General features: G+C 41.9%; 1 protein-coding gene across 9 annotated transcripts in view; it reads right to left on the bottom strand.

Annotated features, from left to right (window-relative positions):
- exoc6b (exocyst complex component 6B) overlaps positions 1–22,498 on the bottom strand; it is a 107,715-nt gene that overhangs the window by 75,562 nt on the left and 9,655 nt on the right. For all 9 annotated transcript variants that reach the window (XM_079810769.1, XM_079810764.1, XM_079810771.1 and 6 more), the window contains exons 2-6: positions 10,894–11,059; positions 10,655–10,702; positions 10,453–10,543; positions 9,287–9,332; positions 7,464–7,668 (exon numbers count right to left, since the gene is read on the bottom strand). In XM_079810769.1, coding sequence (XP_079666895.1) covers positions 7,464–7,668; positions 9,287–9,332; positions 10,453–10,543; positions 10,655–10,702; positions 10,894–11,059 — 556 coding nt within the window. The remainder of the gene's footprint in view (positions 1–7,463; positions 7,669–9,286; positions 9,333–10,452; positions 10,544–10,654; positions 10,703–10,893; positions 11,060–22,498) is intronic.

A 22,498-nucleotide genomic window follows, 5' to 3' on the forward strand; every position in this document is an offset into this window, starting at 1 on the left:
CAAATTTTTATCCTAAAAATACCATATAACACGCAGTGCAGCTGCACAGCTCTCAGCAGGAAGCTGCTGCGTGCTGATTGGCTGTGCCTCTGCAACTGCAGCAACCTATGGCGAGACCGCAGGACGGGACGGACCAATCAGGTCCTTCTATATTCCCGCCACAAGGGGCAACAGAATTTGCATAGCCAAGGGTATATAAGACCCTGTCTCCCCAGGTTAGTCAGATTAATTATTCTTCAGCGACTCACCTCGCTGAGCTCTGGATCGAAGCCTGCCGTCGACACGCACCCAGCGGAACTCTGCAGCCTGAGGACGCCAGACTCTCCGCCTTCAGCCTGCCTTCCAGATGCGCCATCCGGCACATATCCTTTATATTACCATTCCGTGTGTTTGCTTACACAGAGCCGAGACGTTGTTTCCAATGTCTCGTTCCTGTGCCTCGTGTAGAGGTTTTCTCTCGGACGAGGATCGGCACATCCTCTGCGTCTCATGTCTCAGACGAGACCACGCGCAGGCTGCACTCAATCAGGGCGGCTGCCCGGAGTGCGACGAACTGACGCTGCAGACCCTTCGGGCTCGGCTCGCCAGTTTCGACCCGAATCCCGTCCCTTGCTCTCAGCCTCTCGAGCCACGGAAAAAGAAACGTCGCGACCAGAGGCCCTCGGAGCGCTCTGACAAGCACATGCCGGGCATTTCCCCGCGTGCCTCGCCATCGCCTGTCACGTTCGCCGAGGAACAGCACAGCTCCCCTCGTCTGGCGGCTGCTACAGTTTCCTTCGGCGGACCGGAGGAGGAGGAGGATGACAGCCTTTCTCTTGCTGCATCCGAAAGCGGGTGGTCGGATACCGTCTCGGAGCACGCAACTTTGACGCGGACTGTCAGCGGCGGCAAAACCTCAGTGGACGCTGAGCTTATGCGCCTGCTCACGAAGGCCGTGGACGACCTCGGCATTGACTGGTCTCAACCCGAGGAGCCCACGAGAAGCAGACTGGACGAGTGGTTTTTCGAGAACCGTCGCCAACCGACCGCTCAAAAGCCCGCTCCCTTCTTCCCAGAAGTCCACGAGGAACTAGCTAAATCGTGGAAGGCGCCATTTTCGTCTCGCGCCAAATCCTCTTTTTCTCCAGCGCTCTCGGTGGTCGATGGCCCCCAGAAAAAAGGATACCAAGCTCTTCCTCCCCTCGAGGAAGCCGTCGCTGCACACTTTTGCCCGCCCTCCGCCAGAGGATGGCAGTCAAAAGCTGTGCACGCTTCCAAGGCCTGCCGCACCACTTCCAGCCTCGCCGGTCGAGCATACGTCTCCGGCGGCCTCAGCGCTACACTCCATGGCGGTGCATCAGGTCTTCCAGGCCAAACTCCTCCGTTCCCTGGATGAGTCTGTCCCTGATAACGAGGCTCTGAAGGATCTGCGCGGCGCCACTGACCTGGCCCTGCGCGCCACCAAGGCCAATGCTCAGGCGATCGGCAGATGCATGGCCAACTTGACAGTGTTGGAGTGCCATTTGTGGCTCAACCTAACTGAAATGAAAGACTCGGACAAGACCGCTTTCCTGGACGCGCCCATGTCGCCTTCAGGACTATTCGGTCCCTCCATGGTTGGGTTCACGGAACGCTTCACCGAGGCGCAAAAGGCTTCGCAGGCAATGCGACATTTCCTGCCCAAGCGTTCCAGCTCTTCTGCTAGCCGTCACGCTAAAGCTGGACCAGCCCAGCCCACCAAGGCGGCGCCACCAGCTCACCAGCCTCGAGCGGCTTCTAAGCCCGGACAGCGTTCCCGCTCTACGGGCCGCAGTAGACCGCCGGAGCGTCGAGGTCCCCGACCCAGCAATGTGTCGATACCTGAGCCGCCGAAGCCATCCTAGCCAGAGGCACAAAGAGAAGGTGTATAACACCTGCTCCGGCCGGTTTACAACCTCGCTCTCTTCCAAAACGTTCCCCAGCTCCCTTCAATCAGGTGGTTGGGAACATCACATACACAGCCAACAAGCCCGCAAGCAAGCGCGCTCGCCTGTACACAAACGCCGTTTTCACAGCGACCCATATGAGTCACAAAAAGAGTTTTTTCTCTGTAGGCAGTGTGCCAGCATTAAAGCATGTACCCCTAGACTCAATCACTCCCCCATGTTCCCCAGCCCCCTGCACTCAGGTGGCTGGAAACACTATCCTCACAGTCAGAGAGCCGTGCTCAAACGCGCTCGCCTGTACACAAGCACCAATATTCTATGTCCCCCGGCCCCCTGCACTCAGGCGGCGGGAAACAATTCCCTCATAAGCGCCACCTTAACGCACCATTAATCGGGCCACCGAGTCCCTGTTACTCAGCAACTCGCCCCACAAATTAATTCAGCCCCTGGCTTCAAAGGCCGAGGCCTGGCAGGCCATTCCAGGCATTTCAAAATGGGTGTTGAACATAATAGAACAAGGTTACTCGCTACAGTTTGCTCGCAGACCACCACTCCGGTGCATACACTCCTCTCAAACACTTTCAGAGGATGTTGGGTCTCATGGCCTCGGCGGCGCCAGTTCTCAGACTACGTCTGTTACACATGCGCCCCCTACAGCGCTGGCTGAATCGCCGTGTTCCAGCTCACGCATGGCTCTCGGGCAGTGTTGCCAACTCTCGCGAGACAAATAAGCAACCGCAGCTTCAAGAACAAGCCCAAAATTATTAAATTATTCATTATCATCAATATTATTTATAATAAATATTTTTTTATCAATAAATGGGCCTGCAACATATTACACTGAAACCTTTCGGAGTTTGAAAAGCAAAAACAGATGTTATTTTACAAAAAATATCAAATTGCAATAAGGACACTCAATATCCTCCGATCAGCTGTGAACAGAAGAGGTTTGGTGATGGAAAAAGAGAAAAAGTGACAAGAAGGCCAATTATGGTAACCCATAGTCGGAGTAAGTGCACACATATTATGGGCAGTAAATAGTGAACACACACTGCAAAACCTTGTAAAAGATAAGCCCTACATCTCAATGTGCATATACTATCTGCCCTAAATAGTATTGAAAATTACTAATGACACATACTATTTATTACTATACGTTTGATATTATGCACACTGGGACACAGACAAGCACTAAGGGAGCGCTGCAATATAGCCACATATTTATAATAAAATAAATTCGAACCATAGACTACCTACTGTTATTATTAGTATACTTGTTTTTTTAATAATAGCCTGTAATTTTAAATACATTACAAAAATATTTTTTAAAATTAAATTAGGTGCTCCCTGTTTCCTCTCCATCTCTGTACATCTCTGCTGGTGGCATGGTTTGTAAAAATGTATACGTCTATTTAAGTCTACTAACTATCATTACGTGCATTTCTAACGTCACATGCCTGCACGTTGAACGCGATTTCTCTTCAATGAGGGGGAGAAGGAGGCGGGATGTATGAGGACTGATTACTATAGCACTTGTATCGTTGCACTGAATGGCTATTAGCTGTGAGAAGACCGTGTCAGGCAATGTTTTGGACAAAACAGTGACCATAAATGTAAAGAAACGAAGTTGCTTATATTTTCCTAACAAGCAACCACATTTTTTAAAATAAGCCCAAAAAACCGCAACCCGCGACTCGTGATTTTTGAACGCGACTTGCCAAAAAAAGAAGCCCAAAGTCACGTGTTATACGCGGACTTGGCAACTATGCTCTCGGGCCGATTACAAATCAAGGTAGACCACAGCTGTGTGTTGGCTCTGGCTCCTTGGAAAAATCCCGTCTGGTATCAGATGGGTGTGAGCTTGGGCACTGTTACAAAGTGGAAAGTTATCTCGACAGATGCATCCAACCTAGGTTGGGGAGTCCTTCACGAGGGCAGGCCAGTCTCCGGCCTCTGGCCAGACTCTGAGAAGAGCCTTCACATAAACTGTCTAGAGATGAAAGCGGTCACGCTATCGTTAAGAGCTTTCCTTCCGTACATAAAGCACCACCATGTCCTGGTCCGAACGGACAGCAGGTCAGTGGTAGCCTATATAAATCGCCAGGGCGTCTAAGATCTATCGATCTGCACACAATGGTGGGAAAAATCCTAATATGGGCAGAGCACAATCTGAGTTCGCTGAGAGCGACTCATGTGCCAGGCATTCTGAATTTGGGTCCGGACATGATGTCCAGGGGCAAAGTGTCCCCAGCAGAGTGGTCTCTTCACCCACATACGATTCAGACAATTTGGGGCAGGTTTGGAGAGGCAAAATTGGATCTTTTCGCCTCACAAGACAATGCTCAATGCCGAATAGATTTCTCCAAGCACAAGGATGCGTTGGCCCATGAATGGCCCAACCTTCCTCTTTATGCTTTTCCCCCAATCTCAATGTTACCTCAGGTCATAGAGAGGATCAGGGAGAGCAAGTGCGCTGTGCTTTTAATAGCCCCGCTTAGGAGAAATCAACCATGGTTCTCACTACTGAGTCAGATGTCAGATACAGCTCCGTGGCCGATTCCGCTGAGGAGAGACCTCCTCATGCAGGCGAAACGGCAGATCTGGCATCCCCATTCCGATCTATGGGCGCTTCATGTCTGGCCCATCAACGGGTACATGAGAACCTCTCTGAAAATGTATTAAAACACCATTTCTGAAGCTAGAGCCCCCGCAACCAGGCGGCTCTATTCAGGCAAATGGTCAGTCTTTACGGACTGGTGTAAAGCACGAAGCCTGACCCCACATAATTGTGAAGTGTCAGAAGTGCTCACTTTTTTACAAGAGCTGCTGGATGCGGGTCGTTCCCCCTCCACGCTCAAAGTTTATGTGGCCGCTATAGCAGCGCACCACATTCAAGTGAATGGACTGTCACTGGGAAAGAACGATCTTATCGTGCGCTTCCTTAAAGGGGCTAGAAGGCTTCCCCCACCTTGCCCCCCTTCAGTCCCTATATGGGACCTGTCCACGGTCCTGGATGCCATGAAAGGCTCTACATTTGAGCCTCTGCATTCGGTGAGCTTAAAGCTCCTGTTACTAAAGACCGCTTTTCTGCTAGCGATTGCATCAGTTAAGCGAGTGGGTGACCTGCACGTGCTCTCAGTGAGTCACGCCTCTTGTCAGGAATTTGGGCCAAACGATTCTAAAGTCGTCCTCAAACCAAGACATGGATATGTACCTAAAGTACTTTCAACTCCGTTCAGAGCACAGGTCATTTCACTTTCAGCACTTTCATCATCGTCAGATGAAGAAAATGCTAATTTGCTCTGTCCTGTCAGAGCGCTGAGAATATACATAGTGTGTTACGCTGCTTTTAGGCAAACTGAACAGCTATTTGGCAGCTGCACCCACGATGGATAGTGGATGCTATCTCGCTGGCTTATGAGTCTAAAGATCTCAGCTGCCCTATAGGCGTCAAAGCCCATTCTACTAGAGGCATGGCCTCTTCGTGGGCTTGGTCTACTGGCATTTCTCTGAATGATATCTGTGCGGCGGCAGGCTGGGCCTCCCCGTCCACTTTTATCAGGTTTTAAAATTTAGACGTTCCTGCCTTACAGGCTGGGCTTCTTGCTGTGTAATACATTTAACCCCTTAAGGCTCGATAGTCTGGTCTGGGTTAAGTATTTGTATAAGTCATAAGCACATTCCTTATACGACTCAAATTATCTGGTCATTCATTATTCTTTGGCCCGACTATGTCTGGTGTGTGTGCGTGCGTGCGTGCGTGTATATATATATATATATATATATATATATGTATCTTGTGTGTTATTCTCATTAAATGGCCCGACTCAGGTCTGGCTCATATTGGGACTTCATGATGTCATATTACGGGCCCACTTAGGTCGGCTTGGGTATGGTGTCTCCGGGCTTCAGAGCCGTTAAGCAAGCACAGCGTTTTGCATTGGTCCCCCATAGCGTTTAGCAAACGCAATACGAGAGTACTCTCGAAAGGGAACGCTTCGGTTACTAACGTAACCTCGGTTCCCTGAGAAGAGGGAACGAGTATTGCATTTGCTTGCCGTGCTTCGCTTGCTCAGAAGTCGCTTCAGTCGATTAACCTGACTAACCTGGCGAGACAGGGTCTTATATACCCTTGGCTATGCAAATTCTGTTGCCCCTTGTGGCGGGAATATAGAAAGACCTGATTGGTCCGTCCCGCCCAGTGGTCTCGCCATAGGTTGCTGCAGTTGCAGCGGCACAGCCAATCAGCACGCAGCAGCTTCTTGCTGAGAGCTGTGCAGCTGCACTGCGTGTTATATGGTATTTTTAGGATAAAAATTTGCTTCAATATCTCGAGGAAAGGAATTCCCCCATAGCGTTTAGCAAACGCAATACTCGTTCCCTCTTCTCAGGGAACCGAGGTTACGTTAGTAACCGAAGCGTTCTCAACCTCTCCAAGTTCCACTACTGTCCTAACAACATTCAAAAACCTCATGACTTTTGTTTGTGATTTACTGTATTAAGGATTACAATTTGTAAAAAAAAATAATAATAATAAAAATAAAAAAAATCATATCAATAGCCATATCTAGACAGTGGGAATCCTGGATCTTCATAGAAGAAAAAAAACATTTGTTGAAGAAGTTAATTAAAATAAGAAATATCTAGATTTGAGCTTATTGTAATGCTTGTTTTATCTTATTTTGAATATGGCCAACTGCTCTATAATATAATGGTACCAAGATATGGTCACCATTGTAAGTGTGTTTTTACTCTAAAAGTCTGATTGCTTAGAAAATTATTACTTCAAGCCACCACATTTGAAATGTCATTCATGTCTGTAGCACAAACAGTGCAGGATGAGTTGCACGAACATTTTAATACTTATAAATACGAAAATGTCACAAACTTAGTAAGTATGTGCAATAGTGATGCCTTAGAAAACATCTCCAATGAAGCTTTCGCACAATAACCTCAATCATGATCAGTTTCATTCGTCTATGAATAAGGACAAGGAAGAAAGTAAAGAAAAATATGTTAAAGAGAGGGAAAAAAGTGAGGCCAGATTTTTATGGTGCTTGGGAGATCTTAATGTCTACTTGGCGTTTCATATTCTAATGCACTCCTCACCCCATCTTGGTCTAATAACTGTAAAAGAAAGCAGAGGACTTTTCTGCATTCCAACGAAAAAATCCACTCAATTTCTCTCATATGTGTTCCCTGAGTCTTCTCCGTGTCTCCGTGCACTGTCCTTGAAGCAGTGTCCATACACAGTGTTCCACGACTCCTCTGGCATAAACAAAAGCGACCTAAAATGATCTTTGATTCAGAACAGATTGGTGGCTCTCTTTCCTCCAGACTAGATGACTAGATGGTCAGAGATAAGAAGAAAGGAAAAATGGGGAAAAGCACAAAAGAACAAGGCCCTTGTCCTTCCCTCTGTGACCTCATGTTGAAACTCCGCTGTGACCGTCAGGTCAGAGGTGAGCACATGAGGCAGCTGTCAAAGAATAGTTTGGATACACCTCCAGGCATTATTCAGACATGAGCGCTCGTTTGCTCTCTCTCAAGCACACACACCTGTTTCATGGCAGTCTCTCCGATCTTATCCGAATGCTTGCGGATGCTCTCCAGGAAGTCTTTGAGGTCAGACATGGAGACGTCTCTGATGAGCGTGCGTAGGCGTGGGATATTCTCTGCCATGATGGTGCAGAAACGATATGATCCCGCTTGAGGCAAACAGCTCTCCTCCAACTGTTCCAGAGTTCGTAAAGCTGGGTAGTATCTGGGTAGCATACGACAGGGTCAGAAATGATGGATACAGGAAATGTTGCATATATCTGCTACTTCAAAAACTTTCCCACTATTAATGAGCACAAATGCAAGGGCTCAACAATACACTTTTTTTCTGCTGGCAAACTTTAGACAGAAGTTCAGAGTTTTACTGTCACCGTTTTCAATGGCCACAAAGCAAAAACTTTTTTTTGAATGTAAAGACATTTAAAATTAATCAATTTAAAATATAATTTATAGTTGCTCCAAACTGGAAGGCAAATGACAGTCTCGTCAACTGACCCAAAACTCTAAAAGCTCTCCCCAGGACATCCTAATTGTTGAGCCTTGCACATGTAAAAGACTTAGATCTCAGCATGATAACAATTTAACGCAATCAAGATGATCTCAGAGATGAGCTATGCTCATCGCACACACACACACACACACACACACTCTATACAGCATCACAGTCACGCAACATTACACAGCAGACCCGACGCCGGGGAGAGAGTCTCTCTTGGCCGACCCTGCCGCTACCTTCAGGCTAATGGCAAAACCAAGCACACGAGAGAGACAGGGAAACACGGAGAGCAGAGATAAATAAAAAACAAAATGGATGGAAAAGTTGCAGACCCATGCCGAACTTCAGGTCACACAAAGGACATGACAAGACAGCAAAACCTATGCTTCAAAAACAGGCACTTTAGATAGCCACTTTCAAATAGAATTTAGGTGGACTATCTTTTTCAGGGGTTTCCACTATTTGTTAGGGAACCCCCTTTCTAAAATATAAAAGCAGCTATATATTTTCTTTGTGCTATTAATTTATATTTTGTAAGAACTTTACAATGCAAAATTCATTATTCCTATACTATTGATGTATTGAAGCAAATTATTGGTTATTTATTAAGTATCTCTTTCGTACCCACTACTAGAGTGATGATAAATGCATAAACATTTTCCATTCAAATTAACTTTATTAACAGTTAAGTTGACTTCTCTCTCTGATTTTTTACAGACCCCCCCAGAAGCCTCTTACATCCCCCTGAGGGTTGCAATGTGCTTGTAAGAGCTGTGTGCTCATGAGGACGCAGGTTAAAATCCTGTAGCATCTCCACCCAGTTCCCCCTCTCTCCCTCCATCTTCCTGTCAGATGTCTACTATCCTTGACTATGAAAACAAAAATCCCATAAATAAGAAAAGATGTCTGATAATGCTGAGATTTGGGATGGTTCAATGTATGCAGCTGCTAAAACGAAGAAAATCCAGTCCAAATGTGTCCTCTGTGTCTCCGACTCCTGACAGCTGCCAAATGCTGCTTTGGACATCTCAGACATCTGAAAAACTCTCTTTCTCTTTGTCTGGTCACAGACACATCAGACTGGATGAGATACTCCAGTCGTCCAGTGATCAAGGGCCTGTTTAAATCATCAACACCTTGCTCTCCCTTTCCCAGCTGACAATGTCCTGTTCTCAAATTAACTTTTTTTAAGTAAAGGTGTTAAAAATTGTGGGCACTGAACTGTTTAAGCTCAATCTGTATAAGTTTACTTCTACTGCCACCTAGTGCTGGTATTTTTGTGTGCAGCGTACACACACACAAAAAGAAATCTGAATAAACTTCATACCTTTTAGCCTTCATCTGTTCCTGCAGTTTGCTGTACATCTCCAACACTGCAAGGAAAAAGCATGTGGAATTGTGGGAATACAGTCAAGAGCACAGCATGTGAGCTTCCAAGCACTTGCAAAACAAAACAAAAAATTTTCAAAAGTTTAGGGTAGGTTTAATTTTTTTTAATGTTACACATTAAAATGCTATTAAAATAATATTGTAAAATATTATTAAAATGTAAAATAACTGGTTTCTGTTTTAATATACTTCTTATTAAATCGCAGTTGAAAACTTTTTTGGTAAACCATGATACTTTTTTTAAAGACTCTTTGATGAATAGAAAGTTCAAAATAGTGAAAAAGTTCTTAGAACTAGGAAAAAGTCCTAGTTCTTATATATATATTCTGTTTTTGTTTAGTCAAGTTTTAGTCAACTAAATGCCTCTTGCATTTTCGTCTAGTTTTCGTCATGCTGCATTGATAATCCTGATTATTTTGCTCAAAATTATAACCTCACGATTGTTGTCATTTGAGAAATTAATTTTTACATTTCACCAGAATCGTTGCACTTTCACCTATAGGCTAAGCACAAATCAAGAGAATGTCGACCCATATGCATGGTTTATTTTACCTCATCTAGTTTAATGATTTATTATAGACCATTTATCATATAGGCCTTATGGAAAAATAAGAGACTTCTTTAAAACAATTTAACAGTGAAATTCCACATTACTTTAATTTTTTCTATTAAAACAACAGCAAAAAAACTAATGTATTGTCACACAGAGCATAAGTGCAGTTATTCAATAAAGAGAGATCCATGCTTGGATTTATTACAGTTTATCACTGAGAAGGTTTGATGGTAGATGTAGTCGCACAAACAGCACAAGCTGCTCGTGAGTCACAACAGAACACAGATGACTGAATGACAATCAAAATATCTCAAATGAGATCTCTAAAATGCAGCTTAGCTTGTTTATTGGTGTTTTCAGATCATCCGTGCGAGTAAGAGAGATTGCATGGTTGCCAGATTGCAAATTTTAAGTAAAACACAGGTTGAAATAGATATCTTTAGTTCCATTATATATCTTTATTGTCACTGACCCCAAGCTTTTGAATGGTAGTGTAAATATAGCAAATAGTAAAAATGTAAAAAGCTCAAACAGAGGTCTGATGTTTGTACCTGGTAAGCAGTGTGTGAGTTTGTCAATGGTGGTGGCGATATTCCTCTGCTGCAGACGGCACTGTCTCAGTTCATCCATTGAGGTCAGGAGCTACAGGGGAGGTAACCACTGATTTCAGTCATGCTTGTTACTGATATTAGTCACTTTAAAAATGTTACATGTTCTGAACCAAAGACTAAACTAAGCAAGCATGACACACACCTCCTTGCCATCATTTTGTAACTTCTGATTGGTCTCAGTCACCTGACCCTGAGAAAGATAAGACAACCAATTATCTGAGAGTGAGTAATATAGAAAGTAAAACAGAAAGGAACTCTATACGTCTGGATTTTCCTGGCATATGACACATAAGTGGTTCATATCATTTCAGTTTAGCCCTATAATGCTTCTTCTCTCTGGTTTTATAGGATTTCCTCAAACCATCATCTTCCTTTCTGCACCTTGAGTTTCTGGGCTTCCCCGCGCACTTTGAGCAGCTCCGTAATGGAGTCCACAAAGCCCTGGAAGTGATGGTTGCACATCTTCTCAATTTCGCGGTCGTGGTTGCGGATCCGCCCCTCCAGTTTCTCCATGAAGAGTCCATGTTCCTGTCCATCATAAACAGACCTTCCAGGAAAACATAAAAGAACAGTGTCAAAATTACGTTATATAAAAATAGATATAGGCTAAGGCTACATTACATTGATGCTAAATACAAAATATATAATTACTGCTCATTTATACATGAAACCGAACAATTGAAAAGATTTTCAAGAGATATATGAAGTGTCTTGGTGATCTCTAATTGTTTTGAAATTATCTAATATAATAAACAACTTTAAAATTGAGTGAAGGAAAGGCCAATCAATCTTCATCCATTGTCACTGACGCTAGGTGTTCTCCACTAGATGGCAGTAGAAGACATGAAAAACACTCCTTCATTTTTTCTTTTTCATTCAGATTGTCAAAAAACTAAATGTTTTATAACATTTTCTTTTGCGTAAAATTAAGTACGGTATCTACGTTAAAAAATAATGCCCAGAACATGTGACAATACAACACACGATTCAATTAGATTAGATTCAATTCGATTCTATAGTGTTCAGTACAGATGCTGACAAAGCAATTTTACCTCCTGTGAGTAAGCCAATATGATAATTGACAATACATTTTTTTTACTTTTAAGATAGTAAGGGAAGCAGGTTTGGGGGTGAATCAGGACATCCACTCCACTGATTGGCTTAGAATTCACATTCCCCTGACTGATAGATGTCATCACATCATCATATATAAACTAACCCTGATTAATAGACTGAGCCACAGTGAGGACTGTCAGGGAAGCATGTGATGTCCTGTTCAGTGAAATACAGACTAATTCAGGACACAAACACAGCAGCACATGGCTTCACCTGAGCACAGCCTTCCTGTGGCTCAGGAAATGTCCTCTTTCCATTAGCACAGTCTTGACGTCACTGATCGCTTCTTCAACAAACACTCGAACACAGTAAACACCTCAAATCCAAGGCTGCAAGGTGAAAGAAGCACTTCCCAAACTGAAATTAGGATTTTGATCTGTAGTAAGAGGAAGATGCTGGAAGGAAATGCAAGACGTGTACAGGAAAAAGTGAACACTGTGACAGACAAATGAGCGGACATGCTCCATTTAGTCATGCAATGCCTAAAATACTCTATACTGACCAACATTTAGAGTATTTATAAGGGAACATGTGCACAGATGAATAATTTATGATAAACACTTCAACATTCCATAAAAAGATAAGAACTGTCCATTTTGATTTCATGGGGACTTGATGTTGGACTCACAATGCTTCAGATGACCCAAGTTTGAATATCGCTCGCCCTCCTACTGCTAACACCGTTTTATGAAATAAAGGCAAAAACACACATACATACACACACACATACACACATACACACATATATATTAGGGCTGGGTAAAAAAACATTGATTTCTCGATTTTAATCGATTCTCATTTTTACGAAACAATATTGATTCTTAAATCCCAAGAATCGATTAGTCATCCTGTTTACAGTTAATGAACGGCTGTACAGGAAATTGTAGCGCGCCTCCCATCCAATAAATCGCAGTAATCTTTATGCTTTGCTACTATTATAAAGGAAACAAATGAGCACAACTTACCGAAATCCGCATCATGTCACATGGAATCAGTGTTTCAATCGCGGAAAGACATCAATAAAACAGCTTGTAAGTAAGGTCACATTTACCTCAGAAAAACCATATTTTGTGTCCATAAACTCGTTAGTCAGCTAGAAAAATTTATTCTAGAGGAGTATTTTGCTAAATATATGCACCATATTAAATATTCATTATCATTTTTAATGTTCTTCAATATTTATGTTTGATTAAATCTGGCACGTTTTTATGACAGCCACGATTTAAAGAAACATTTTTGTAGAAATATTTCATATAACTATTATTATTATAAAAAAAAATATTTGAGTGTAATTTAAGTGTTTGTATACAAATCAGTTTTTTCAATATTACAGTAGGCTACAACTGACTCCCATAGTTTACAGCATTATGATTTGTTTTCCTTGAGAAAATTGCCATGTATTGTAATGTATTGTACCTGATATATCCAAAATAATCGATACTGAATCAAATCGAATCGGAATTATGAAATTTATGTCAATACCCAGCCCTAATATATACACATATATATAATTATCATGGAAGTAAGGGTCATCTTCACTAATCTGTGTTGCACAACTCCCTAAGAGTCACAAAAACAAGTGCAGGGATGGGAACAAAAAGCTGAACAAATTGAAAAGAGCACAGCTGCAGTGGTCCAGCTGTGTGAGCCTGTACAGCATCTGACTCAAGAACACCTTTTTAAACAGTTAATCAGAAAAAAAATGTTTTATAAATAAGCAGACTCTTCCTTATGAATAATCACATTTTAAAAAAAGGTTAAAAAAAAAAATAAGACTCACAGCAAGGGTCAACCATGAAGTAATCTTACTTGATTGACCCTCATTTTTGGCTCTCATATAGTCACAAGTACTATTTGCAAATGCTGAAGATCCCAAAACTGAAATGTGATATCCTCCTTGAGAAAAACTGCCGCCTGACAATTTCCCAATACTCCCTAGACTAAAGAAGCAGATAAAGGATAAGAGACAGAGAGAGAGAAAAAAAATAGATAGAAAAAAAAAGCTCACACACACACACACTCTAACATTTGGGAAAAAAAAAATCTTAATTATGAGAATAGATGAACATGCCTACCACTAAACTGAAAAGCCATAATGTCCAGGAATGTGTCGCACAACATCAAAGGATCATTACTCTGCAATTACTGTGCTTTACTGCTCTGAGATTAACTCCAGAGGTGTCACATAAAAGAAAATCAGACATCAGGGCCATTTCTAAAAACAAAACAAAAAAAAACTCTTCAAAAGTTTGGGTCAATTTTATATATACAAAAACATTTTTTTTAAAGAAATTAATACTTTTGTTATGCACAGATGCATGAAATTGATAAAGTGACAAAGATTACAAAAGATTTCCATTTTGGATATATGCTGCTCTTTTGAACTTTCTATTCATCAAAGAATCATAAAAAATTCACATTTCCATAAAATTATTGAGCAGTATAAGAATAAATTATATTTTAAAATTATATTATAAAAGAAAAAAGTTATAATATTATAATACTAATATTAAATATAAATGTTATAGTGTATAGGCAGGAGCCATAGGTATTACTTTTGTTTTTCCTGTATATGTTTTTTGACACTTAATGTGATGGTAGCCATTGGTTTAGCCACTGTTTTCTTTACTGGCAACTGTTCTTGGATGGCCTGAGGGTACAAGTAAATTCACAGCAAATTTCCATTTTTGGGTGATCTATTCCTTTATTCCCGTCTGAAGAAATTACAACATTGCTTTGAGCTGTGTGTGTGTGTGTGTGTGTGTGTGTGTGTGTGTGTGTGTGTGTGTGTGTGTGTGTGTGTGTGTACCTGTTACACAGCATTCCATTTCACAACATTTCCTCTGCAAACTGTCATCACCCTCAACCCACTTAAGGGAAACCTATGCTTATGTGTGCTATGATGTCATATCCCGTTGGCTGAATGAAATCTAGAGATAGCTCAATGGCAGCTGGGAAACAGAATGGATCGGAAATAGAGCAGAGGATCTAAACTTAGACACCACACCAACACACGTCAGTACCTAGCACCAACAATAGCAGCACACTTTTTCTGTCTATGATGTAATAGCACACTTACTGATCTACACATTTATGTCTAGAAACTTACTGTACCAGGTAGTTCAACAGTTACAACAAATACACAGCAGATTAGGGGTGGCAATGTAATGTTTAAGGCACAAATGGCATTTATACTTTGACAGTGTTAAACATAGTATCACGTGAATGGGAATATGTATGCAAATGATATGCAGATGACGTTAAGCATAGTAAAACTAGGCGTTTTAAGCTCAATATATGGTTATTTCGGGGAGGAGACGGGGTGGAGATGCACGTACGCACAATCTTCTGCTGACTGGGATTTATAAAGGGATTTTTGAGCAGGTTATGACGTACGCATGGTTTTATAAATCTGAAAACTTGTGTGCATACGCAAAATCTTGCTTTTGTGCATACATACACTTTTGGGACGGAAAGTTTTATAAATGAGGCCTCTGGTTTGTGTTTGAGAGCTCTCTTAACATCAAGGGTTTCTATTTACAATGCGTTTTTACAATTAGCAAATAACTGTTTATAGAAACACTTGCCAAGACCGGTATTTTAGCATAACCTTTCATGAATTTGACAATTTAAGCTGAAAATTTAATGAAGCGTTTTGCGCAAGAGATTTACATGTTAACTCAATGCAAAGATGCGAATAGACATTCTGCGGCGTGAATTGAGCGTCTGATTTGCGCAAATGGAGCGAAGCCTGCAAGTTGAAAAATCTTAACTTTTTAACGCAGTGCGAATCAGGAACTTGCTCTAGTAGTGACAACAATGAGCACAAAATCATATGTGGATACCTGGAGCTGTAGGCCTACGTACTTTATAGAAACAGGAATAAAAAGGATCTTGCTTGGAAGAAAGTGAGTGAGGAGGTCGGACAATCTGGTAAGTTGTAAAAAACGCTCTTTACTCAATTTGAGCTATATATAGGGTGATTTCAGGCTGATTGGGACACTTTTTGCCATTGAGATGACTTGTAAAAAGTGTCCCAATCCCCCTGAATTCACCCTTTTGATACTGCAAGCTAGTTAAAGCCGGCAAATTGAGCTTATTCACCATATTTTAAAACAATCCAAGTCAGCCATTTCGCAACGAGACGAGCCAGCTAGCAGAAACCCCTCCCATGACGCGAATTTGCATCTGTTATGTAGTGAATGTCACACGCGAATGAAGCGAGTAAACTCAAAATGTTTAAGCCTCCAACAACGCGCGAACAGTGCGATTTATTTGCTTCATTCGCGTCAGGTGTGAACGCACCATTAAGCCCCAGGTATACGTTCGTGCACCATCCGCATGACGTAATTTTCGTCATGTGGAGGGCTCGTGGCCGGCCGCACACCCCGTCCGCGCGCAGCCCAGTCCGTGTGCAACAGCGCATGCGCCAACAGTACAGAAGAGTCCACTAGGTGGCAATACGCACAGTATTGAGCACAGTGTTCAGCCCAGCTAATGTCCCATTGATGACAGGACTCAGTGCTGCCCTCCAATGTCTGGTAGAGCATAGAAAAAAAAATGTACTGCGCATGTGTCATCCGCGCACATCCGTGGTGTAGTATACTTTGAAAGACGAGCAGACAGGGCTGTGCGCGTGCCGTGTCCGGGCACGGAAAGTGAAGTATACCCGGGGCTTCAGTGATTACTGAATATTAGGCTGCTGTCACTTTAAGATCAAGCCTAATGCACAGATCCAATATATTCACATATCCGAATATTCTTCCAAATGTTCATGTTCAATTAGCAAATAACTGTTTATAGAAACACTCGCCAAGACCAGTATTTTAGCATAACCTTTCATGAATTTGACAATTTAAGCTGTAAGCCATGAAAAAGAACTCAATTCAGTATTCATGCATTGTGACAAGCACGTCAGAAGAGTGTGCGAGTAAAATGCATTGTGAAAGTATATAACGGTCTGCAATAAAGACAATAAAGCAAAATGTATACTTGTCAAATTTCTAGTCTACTGGCTTATCATGTCTGCCAGTATATGGCCCACTCTTATGACAGATGTAACAAGACTAGGCCATTATGATCTCAGTGGTGATCTCTGGATAAAAAAAAATTAGATATTTATAATTTATTGTATAAATAACCTCAAACGTGGACTTATTGTAGCACAATAACTGCATTTCAGGAGACATCTGCCTGCTGGCATATTACAGGCGGTGAAAGCAAACACTGTCTGGGACAAAGTTTGGCTCTCAAGTCCTACTTTATTGACCCTGGACTAGATCCTCCTCTGACAGCAAGGGCTGAACTCCATCTGGAGGTTCTAAGGTAACATTAGAAGCTCTAAAAGAGGAAATAGCCTCAGTGCAGTACGCTAGCTAAACACTGAAATCTGATCTCTGTCTAACAGAGGGAAGAGTTTGCAGTCACATCAGTTCATGACTCAAATCACTGTCTCATGTCAATGTACTCAAAAAACCTTTCGTTTGATTAACCTTTTATGATTTATTTGAAAGGACAACTATTTGAAATATGGACATTAAAGTTAAATGACAAAGCACCTAACAATACAATTCTAGCATGATCATTCTTAGCATACTAACACTGTTGTGTTGTTCAAATGGGAGCGAACTGTTCACATGTGATTACTAGCTGTAAAAAAGACAGCAAGGCACGAGATACTCAAAATTCCCTTCTAATTCACCAGGATAAGCACAAAACAAGTTTATGGTGCTGCTCAGCCAAGACAAACTCTGTTGCAGTACGATGGTACAGTCAGTGATGTTATCAGATGGTAATTTTACATACGCTATACTGCCAAAGGTTTTGGGACGCTTGCCTTTACATGCACATGAATGACATGTCAACTTTAATGACATCCCATTCTTAATCCGTAGGGTATAATATGGAGTTGGCACACCCTTTGCAGCTATAACAGCTTCAACTCTTCTTGGAAGGCTTTCCACAAGGTTTAGGAGTGTGTTTATGGGAATTTTTGACCATTCTTCTAGAAGCGCATTTGTGAGGTCAGGCACTGATGTTGGACGAGAAGGCCTGGCTCGCAGTCTCTGCTCTAATTCATCCCAAAGGCATTCTATCGGGTTGAGGTCAGGACTCTGTGCAGGCCTGTCAAGTTCCTCCACACCAAACTCGCTGATCAATGTCTTTATGGACCTTGCTTTGCGCACTGGTGAGCAGTCATGTTGGAACAGGAATGGGCCATCCTCAAACTATTCCCACACAGTTGGGAGCATAAAAATGTCTTGGTATGCTGAAGCATTAAGAGTTCCTTTCACTGGAACTAAGGGGCCAACCCCTGAAAAACAACCCCCACACCATAATCCCCCTCCACCAAACTTTACACTTGACACAATGGGCGCATAAAAATGTCTTTGAATGGACTCAATTGCACAGGTGCCAACCTATCACGGTAAAATTCAGTGCATGCTCCTGAGAGCGATCCATTCTTTCACAAATATTTGTAGAAGCGTCTGCATGCCTAGGTGCTTGATTCTATCTGTGGCTATATAAGTGATTGGAACACCTGAGTTCAATGATTTGGAGGGGTGTCCCAATACTTTTGGCAATACAGTGTATATCATGGTCAGGCCTCAAAAATAAGGATGGCCAGCTAGCCCATGGCCAGTGTGAGTGTTTTGAGCCACTTGCTGCATTGCTACTAAAAATTCACACACAAAAAATGTTTATTGATCTTGTACATCCATTTAAGCAGACGTTTGGTTGTCTGTTATATATTCTACATTGGTGACAAATCAGCAAAATTTGCAGCAACAAAGTAATCTTAGCTGGCTAACAGAGATAAGGTTCATCAATTTGCAAAAATTACTTGTGACAGTAAAAAAACAACAGTAAGAATGTGATTTATTAAAATGTTCTGCATAATATGCCATTATTTTTCAGAAAAAAATATTTATGAATTTAGTTTGCTTGCAGCAAGTTTTATTAAAAAAGCATCACAGGATCATGTGACCTGAAGACTGAAGTAATGATGCTGAAAATTCAGCTTTGCCATCACATTGTTACATTTTAAAATATATTAATGTAACACAGAAACATTTTTTTTAAGTTGTAATGCCATAATATTTCACAATACTACAGTTTGTTTTACTGTATTTTGTTTAAACAAAACTATATTGCTAAAGACCCTTGGTTCTAAGCAACATCACAGATAAGAGAAAACACAGACGCAAATATGCTAAACCAGAAACATGTACCAGTAACGGCATGGTACAGAAAAACCTGTGGTCTTGTGGGAGTGACTGGAAGTGAAAGAAGAGAAAGGTAGCAGCAATCTAGAAACAGTAAATTCCTCTGTGGGAATAAAGGCAGCGAGAGTGAGGGCAGAGACAGGCCACAGTGCAACAGCTGGAGACTAAGAGACAAATAAACCCCTCATACTGAGACAGACTGATAAATGATGTGTCTAGCAGTGCAATGGCAGAAGTAAAGCACTGAGCAACACAGAATGTTGCCCAACGTCTAATTCAAACATTACAGATGTCGCAAGTACTTCTTGCACACAGCAGAGTTCAAAATGTCAATATTAAATCTAAAAAAAATTCTGATTAGACAGCAGTTTTGTTCACATTTTACCAATGCAAAAGGCACATTAATGTCATAATAGAGACAGAATATAAAGGTGCACAAAGAAACTTTCATCGATGACATATGACTAAAATGTTGTACACTCAGATGAGATGAAAACAATGTTGAAGACATGTTTTCTACATGGGGTGGTTGCCATCTCATGGGGGTAGTAGTAGCCTTTTTTGATTGTGGGTCACAAAAATGCCTGTGAACAGAATATTTCTAAAACAGCACTGCTAAAATGTCTACAAAAATAAATACAAATTTAGTGATTGAGTGAAACAAACAAGCAAAAAAAATGACTTGGTGTGCACATGTAATTAATTTGCCGGTACAGGCCATTCAATTTTTTTGAAGTCCAATCAACTAAATAAAAACAACAGGCAGAATGATAGTCTTTGAGACAGAGGAAGCCATTAAGAGCTTATCACAGATCTAATCTAGTAAACCACCAAGTCCACTGTGGAGAGAAAAGGAAAAAAACATTTTGAAACACTTCCCTGCTAATACCAAACAAAACGTGTAGACAAGAACATCTTTCAACCAAAAGAGTTGTACCATCGGGCCTGTAAGCAAACTTGCGTGTGTGTGTGTGTGTGTGTGTGTGTGTGTGTGTATGTGTGTGTGTGGGCATGTTTTCGTGAAATATCAGGACACAAATGTGTATAATGACATGGGTATGACATAGGTATTACAAAAAGAGGGTGAAATATGAGGACGTTCCCCATGTCCTCACTTTTCAAAATGCTTATAAATCACACAGAATTAGGTTTTTTTCACAGAAAGTGAACTGCACAGTCTCCTGTGAGGGCTAGGTTTAGGGGCAGGGGCAGTGTAAGGGGATAGAAAATACGGTTTGTACGGTATAAAAACCATTACGCCTATGGAATGTCCTCACATTTCACAAAAACAAACGTGTGTGTGTGTGTGTGTGTGTGTGTGTGTGTGTGTGTGTGTGTGTGTGTGTGTGTGTGTGTGTGTGTGTGTGTGTGTGTGTGTGTGTGTGTGTGTGTGTGTGTGTGTGTGTGTGTGTGTGTGTGTTTGCAGTGACTCAGCTGGGTGTGGACCTGGCTGCACCTTTGTGGTGAGTTGGTCTCTGCTTCTCTGCTGAGGTTTATGGCTGCAAAAATATCACACATAGGAAATAATAGCAGAAAACTCTGCTCTGCTTAGCTGTACCTGATTGTTGCAGCTGTTATTAAAACTAAACAGAATAATGAAAAACTGCTCATTCTAATGCTCTCATCTCTACATCTCTCTCAGTCCTGGCACCCTGAAGGTGGATGTCCGCAAGTTATTTCCTTCATCATCAAGTGTATTGTTTGCAGGTTAACAGTGTGATTGCAGCTCTGTTTTAAAGGTCATAAGTTGCCGATCTAAAGATTCCCCACTGTTCAGCAAGTGCATGGAATAAAATGGAGAAGGTGGAGGTTTGTGAAATGATTGCCCACCTCCAACTGCGTCCACTGTGCGTGCTTTTGTGCTTCCAGATTATGTATGACTATGGCAACCATCACTCTTAATATTACTTTTGTTCTAAATCCCTGACTCCCTATACTCAACTTTCATGCTCACCATTGTGTTCTGCATATGAATTATCTCAACTCATGTGTGCCTTTACTGTTGTAAGCAATATATGACTTACTTTTTTTATTTGCTTTGTGGATGATAGACCAACAAAGTGGGACCCAGGTCATGTCTAGAGACCAGACCATTCCTCTAGACGTAGGCCAAATCCCAATTATATTTTATACCCCTTAGCCTAAACCTACCTCTTGTCCCTTGAAACAGAGTGGCAAAGCGTAGGGGTGAAAATATTCCCCTAAGAAATGGGAGTAACCACTACTACGCCATTACACTTCATCACATCATCATCATATCCAGTTTCTTTTATTAGTGTCCTGTAACATTTAACCAGTATGAACAGCAATGAAGTGCACAACTAACAGAAATCAGGTGCAAGCACGATTAAGAGATTACTCTGTATTTGGAATTAAGAAAATGGCTTGTTTTCAATTCGAAAACATATGAGCCTTCGACTTTCCTACAAGGATAAGAACTGTATCAGAATTATACAGAACATACACGGAAACACACATTCTAGCAGCACCGGTAGTCAGTGTATGCAGGGAAATTTCCCCTTTGTTCAAAGTGTGGTCCCGAAAAATCTTAATTTGAAGGGCTATCTGGCTCTTCCCCTTAGCCCTACCTCTCTAGCCAAAAGAGAAACTGAGACACCCCTAGTAGAGGTCTTCACGGAGTACCCGAGACCTGTGGACCCGGGACCCGCCCCGGGACCCGTACGGGTTTGGGTCTATATTTTAAAATGGTCAGCCAGGTCCGGGTCAGGTCCCAATCTATTACTTCGGGTCCCGGGTCTGTTTAACATTGTGAGTTATACCGGAGTCGATCAGACTCGGAGTACACCTGGCCGTGATCAGAGTCAGTCAGCACTGCTTGTGTGTTTTGTGTAACTTGCAAATTGTAAAATTAGGATAAGAAAAGTGTGAGAAATGAGAAAAAACACGAGCGACCTCGCTCTCAGCCGTTAGAAGCAAAGCGTTCAGATTTAATGCAAGCGCACATATTTCAGGTTGCTCCAGCTAACGCGCATGTGCGGTCTCAAGCGCGTGTCATGTTTCTATGGCAACCCGAGCTTCCGCAGTGACTGTAATGACTTTAAAAATAATATGACTGAACCGTCTTGTTTAATCTTAAAGTTTTGGTGGTCAGACTCGGCTCATAGAGATTATAGCAAATAAATAATGCTAACGTCAGCGACCATGGCACCGAACGAGCCATCGTTATTAGTTAAAAAGGGCAAACAGTCAAAGTTTTTATGCAAGTTAACTCGAGTCGAAATGCAAATCTGCAAAGTCGCATTTGTCATCTGTCACCGTGACATAAAGTGGACATTTACAGCTAATGATGAGTGAATTAAGCATGCTAGGAATAACAAGAGAGGAATAACATGGATAGAACTTTTTTCTTGGCAAGGATTGTAATGCATCACAATCAGGTACAAGGAAGGGAGACGACAGCTTTAGGTAGGCTGAGACAAAAAGTTATATTTTTTTAATTGTTTATTGACTTGGTAAGAGCAGTTTATTGTGGAATATGAGACAATCGGGTCCAGTCGGGTCTGTGTCTTCCCGCCGGGTTCGGTCCCAGCTATCAAATAATAGATGGATCCAGGTCAGTTACGGTTACTACATTTTTCGGATCTGCACGGGCCGGGTCCAGCTTTTGAAATAATAGACGGGTC

Source organism: Gobio gobio (genome assembly GCF_949357685.1).
Source record: "Gobio gobio genome assembly, chromosome: 2".
Taxonomy (NCBI): Eukaryota; Metazoa; Chordata; class Actinopteri; order Cypriniformes; family Gobionidae; genus Gobio; species Gobio gobio.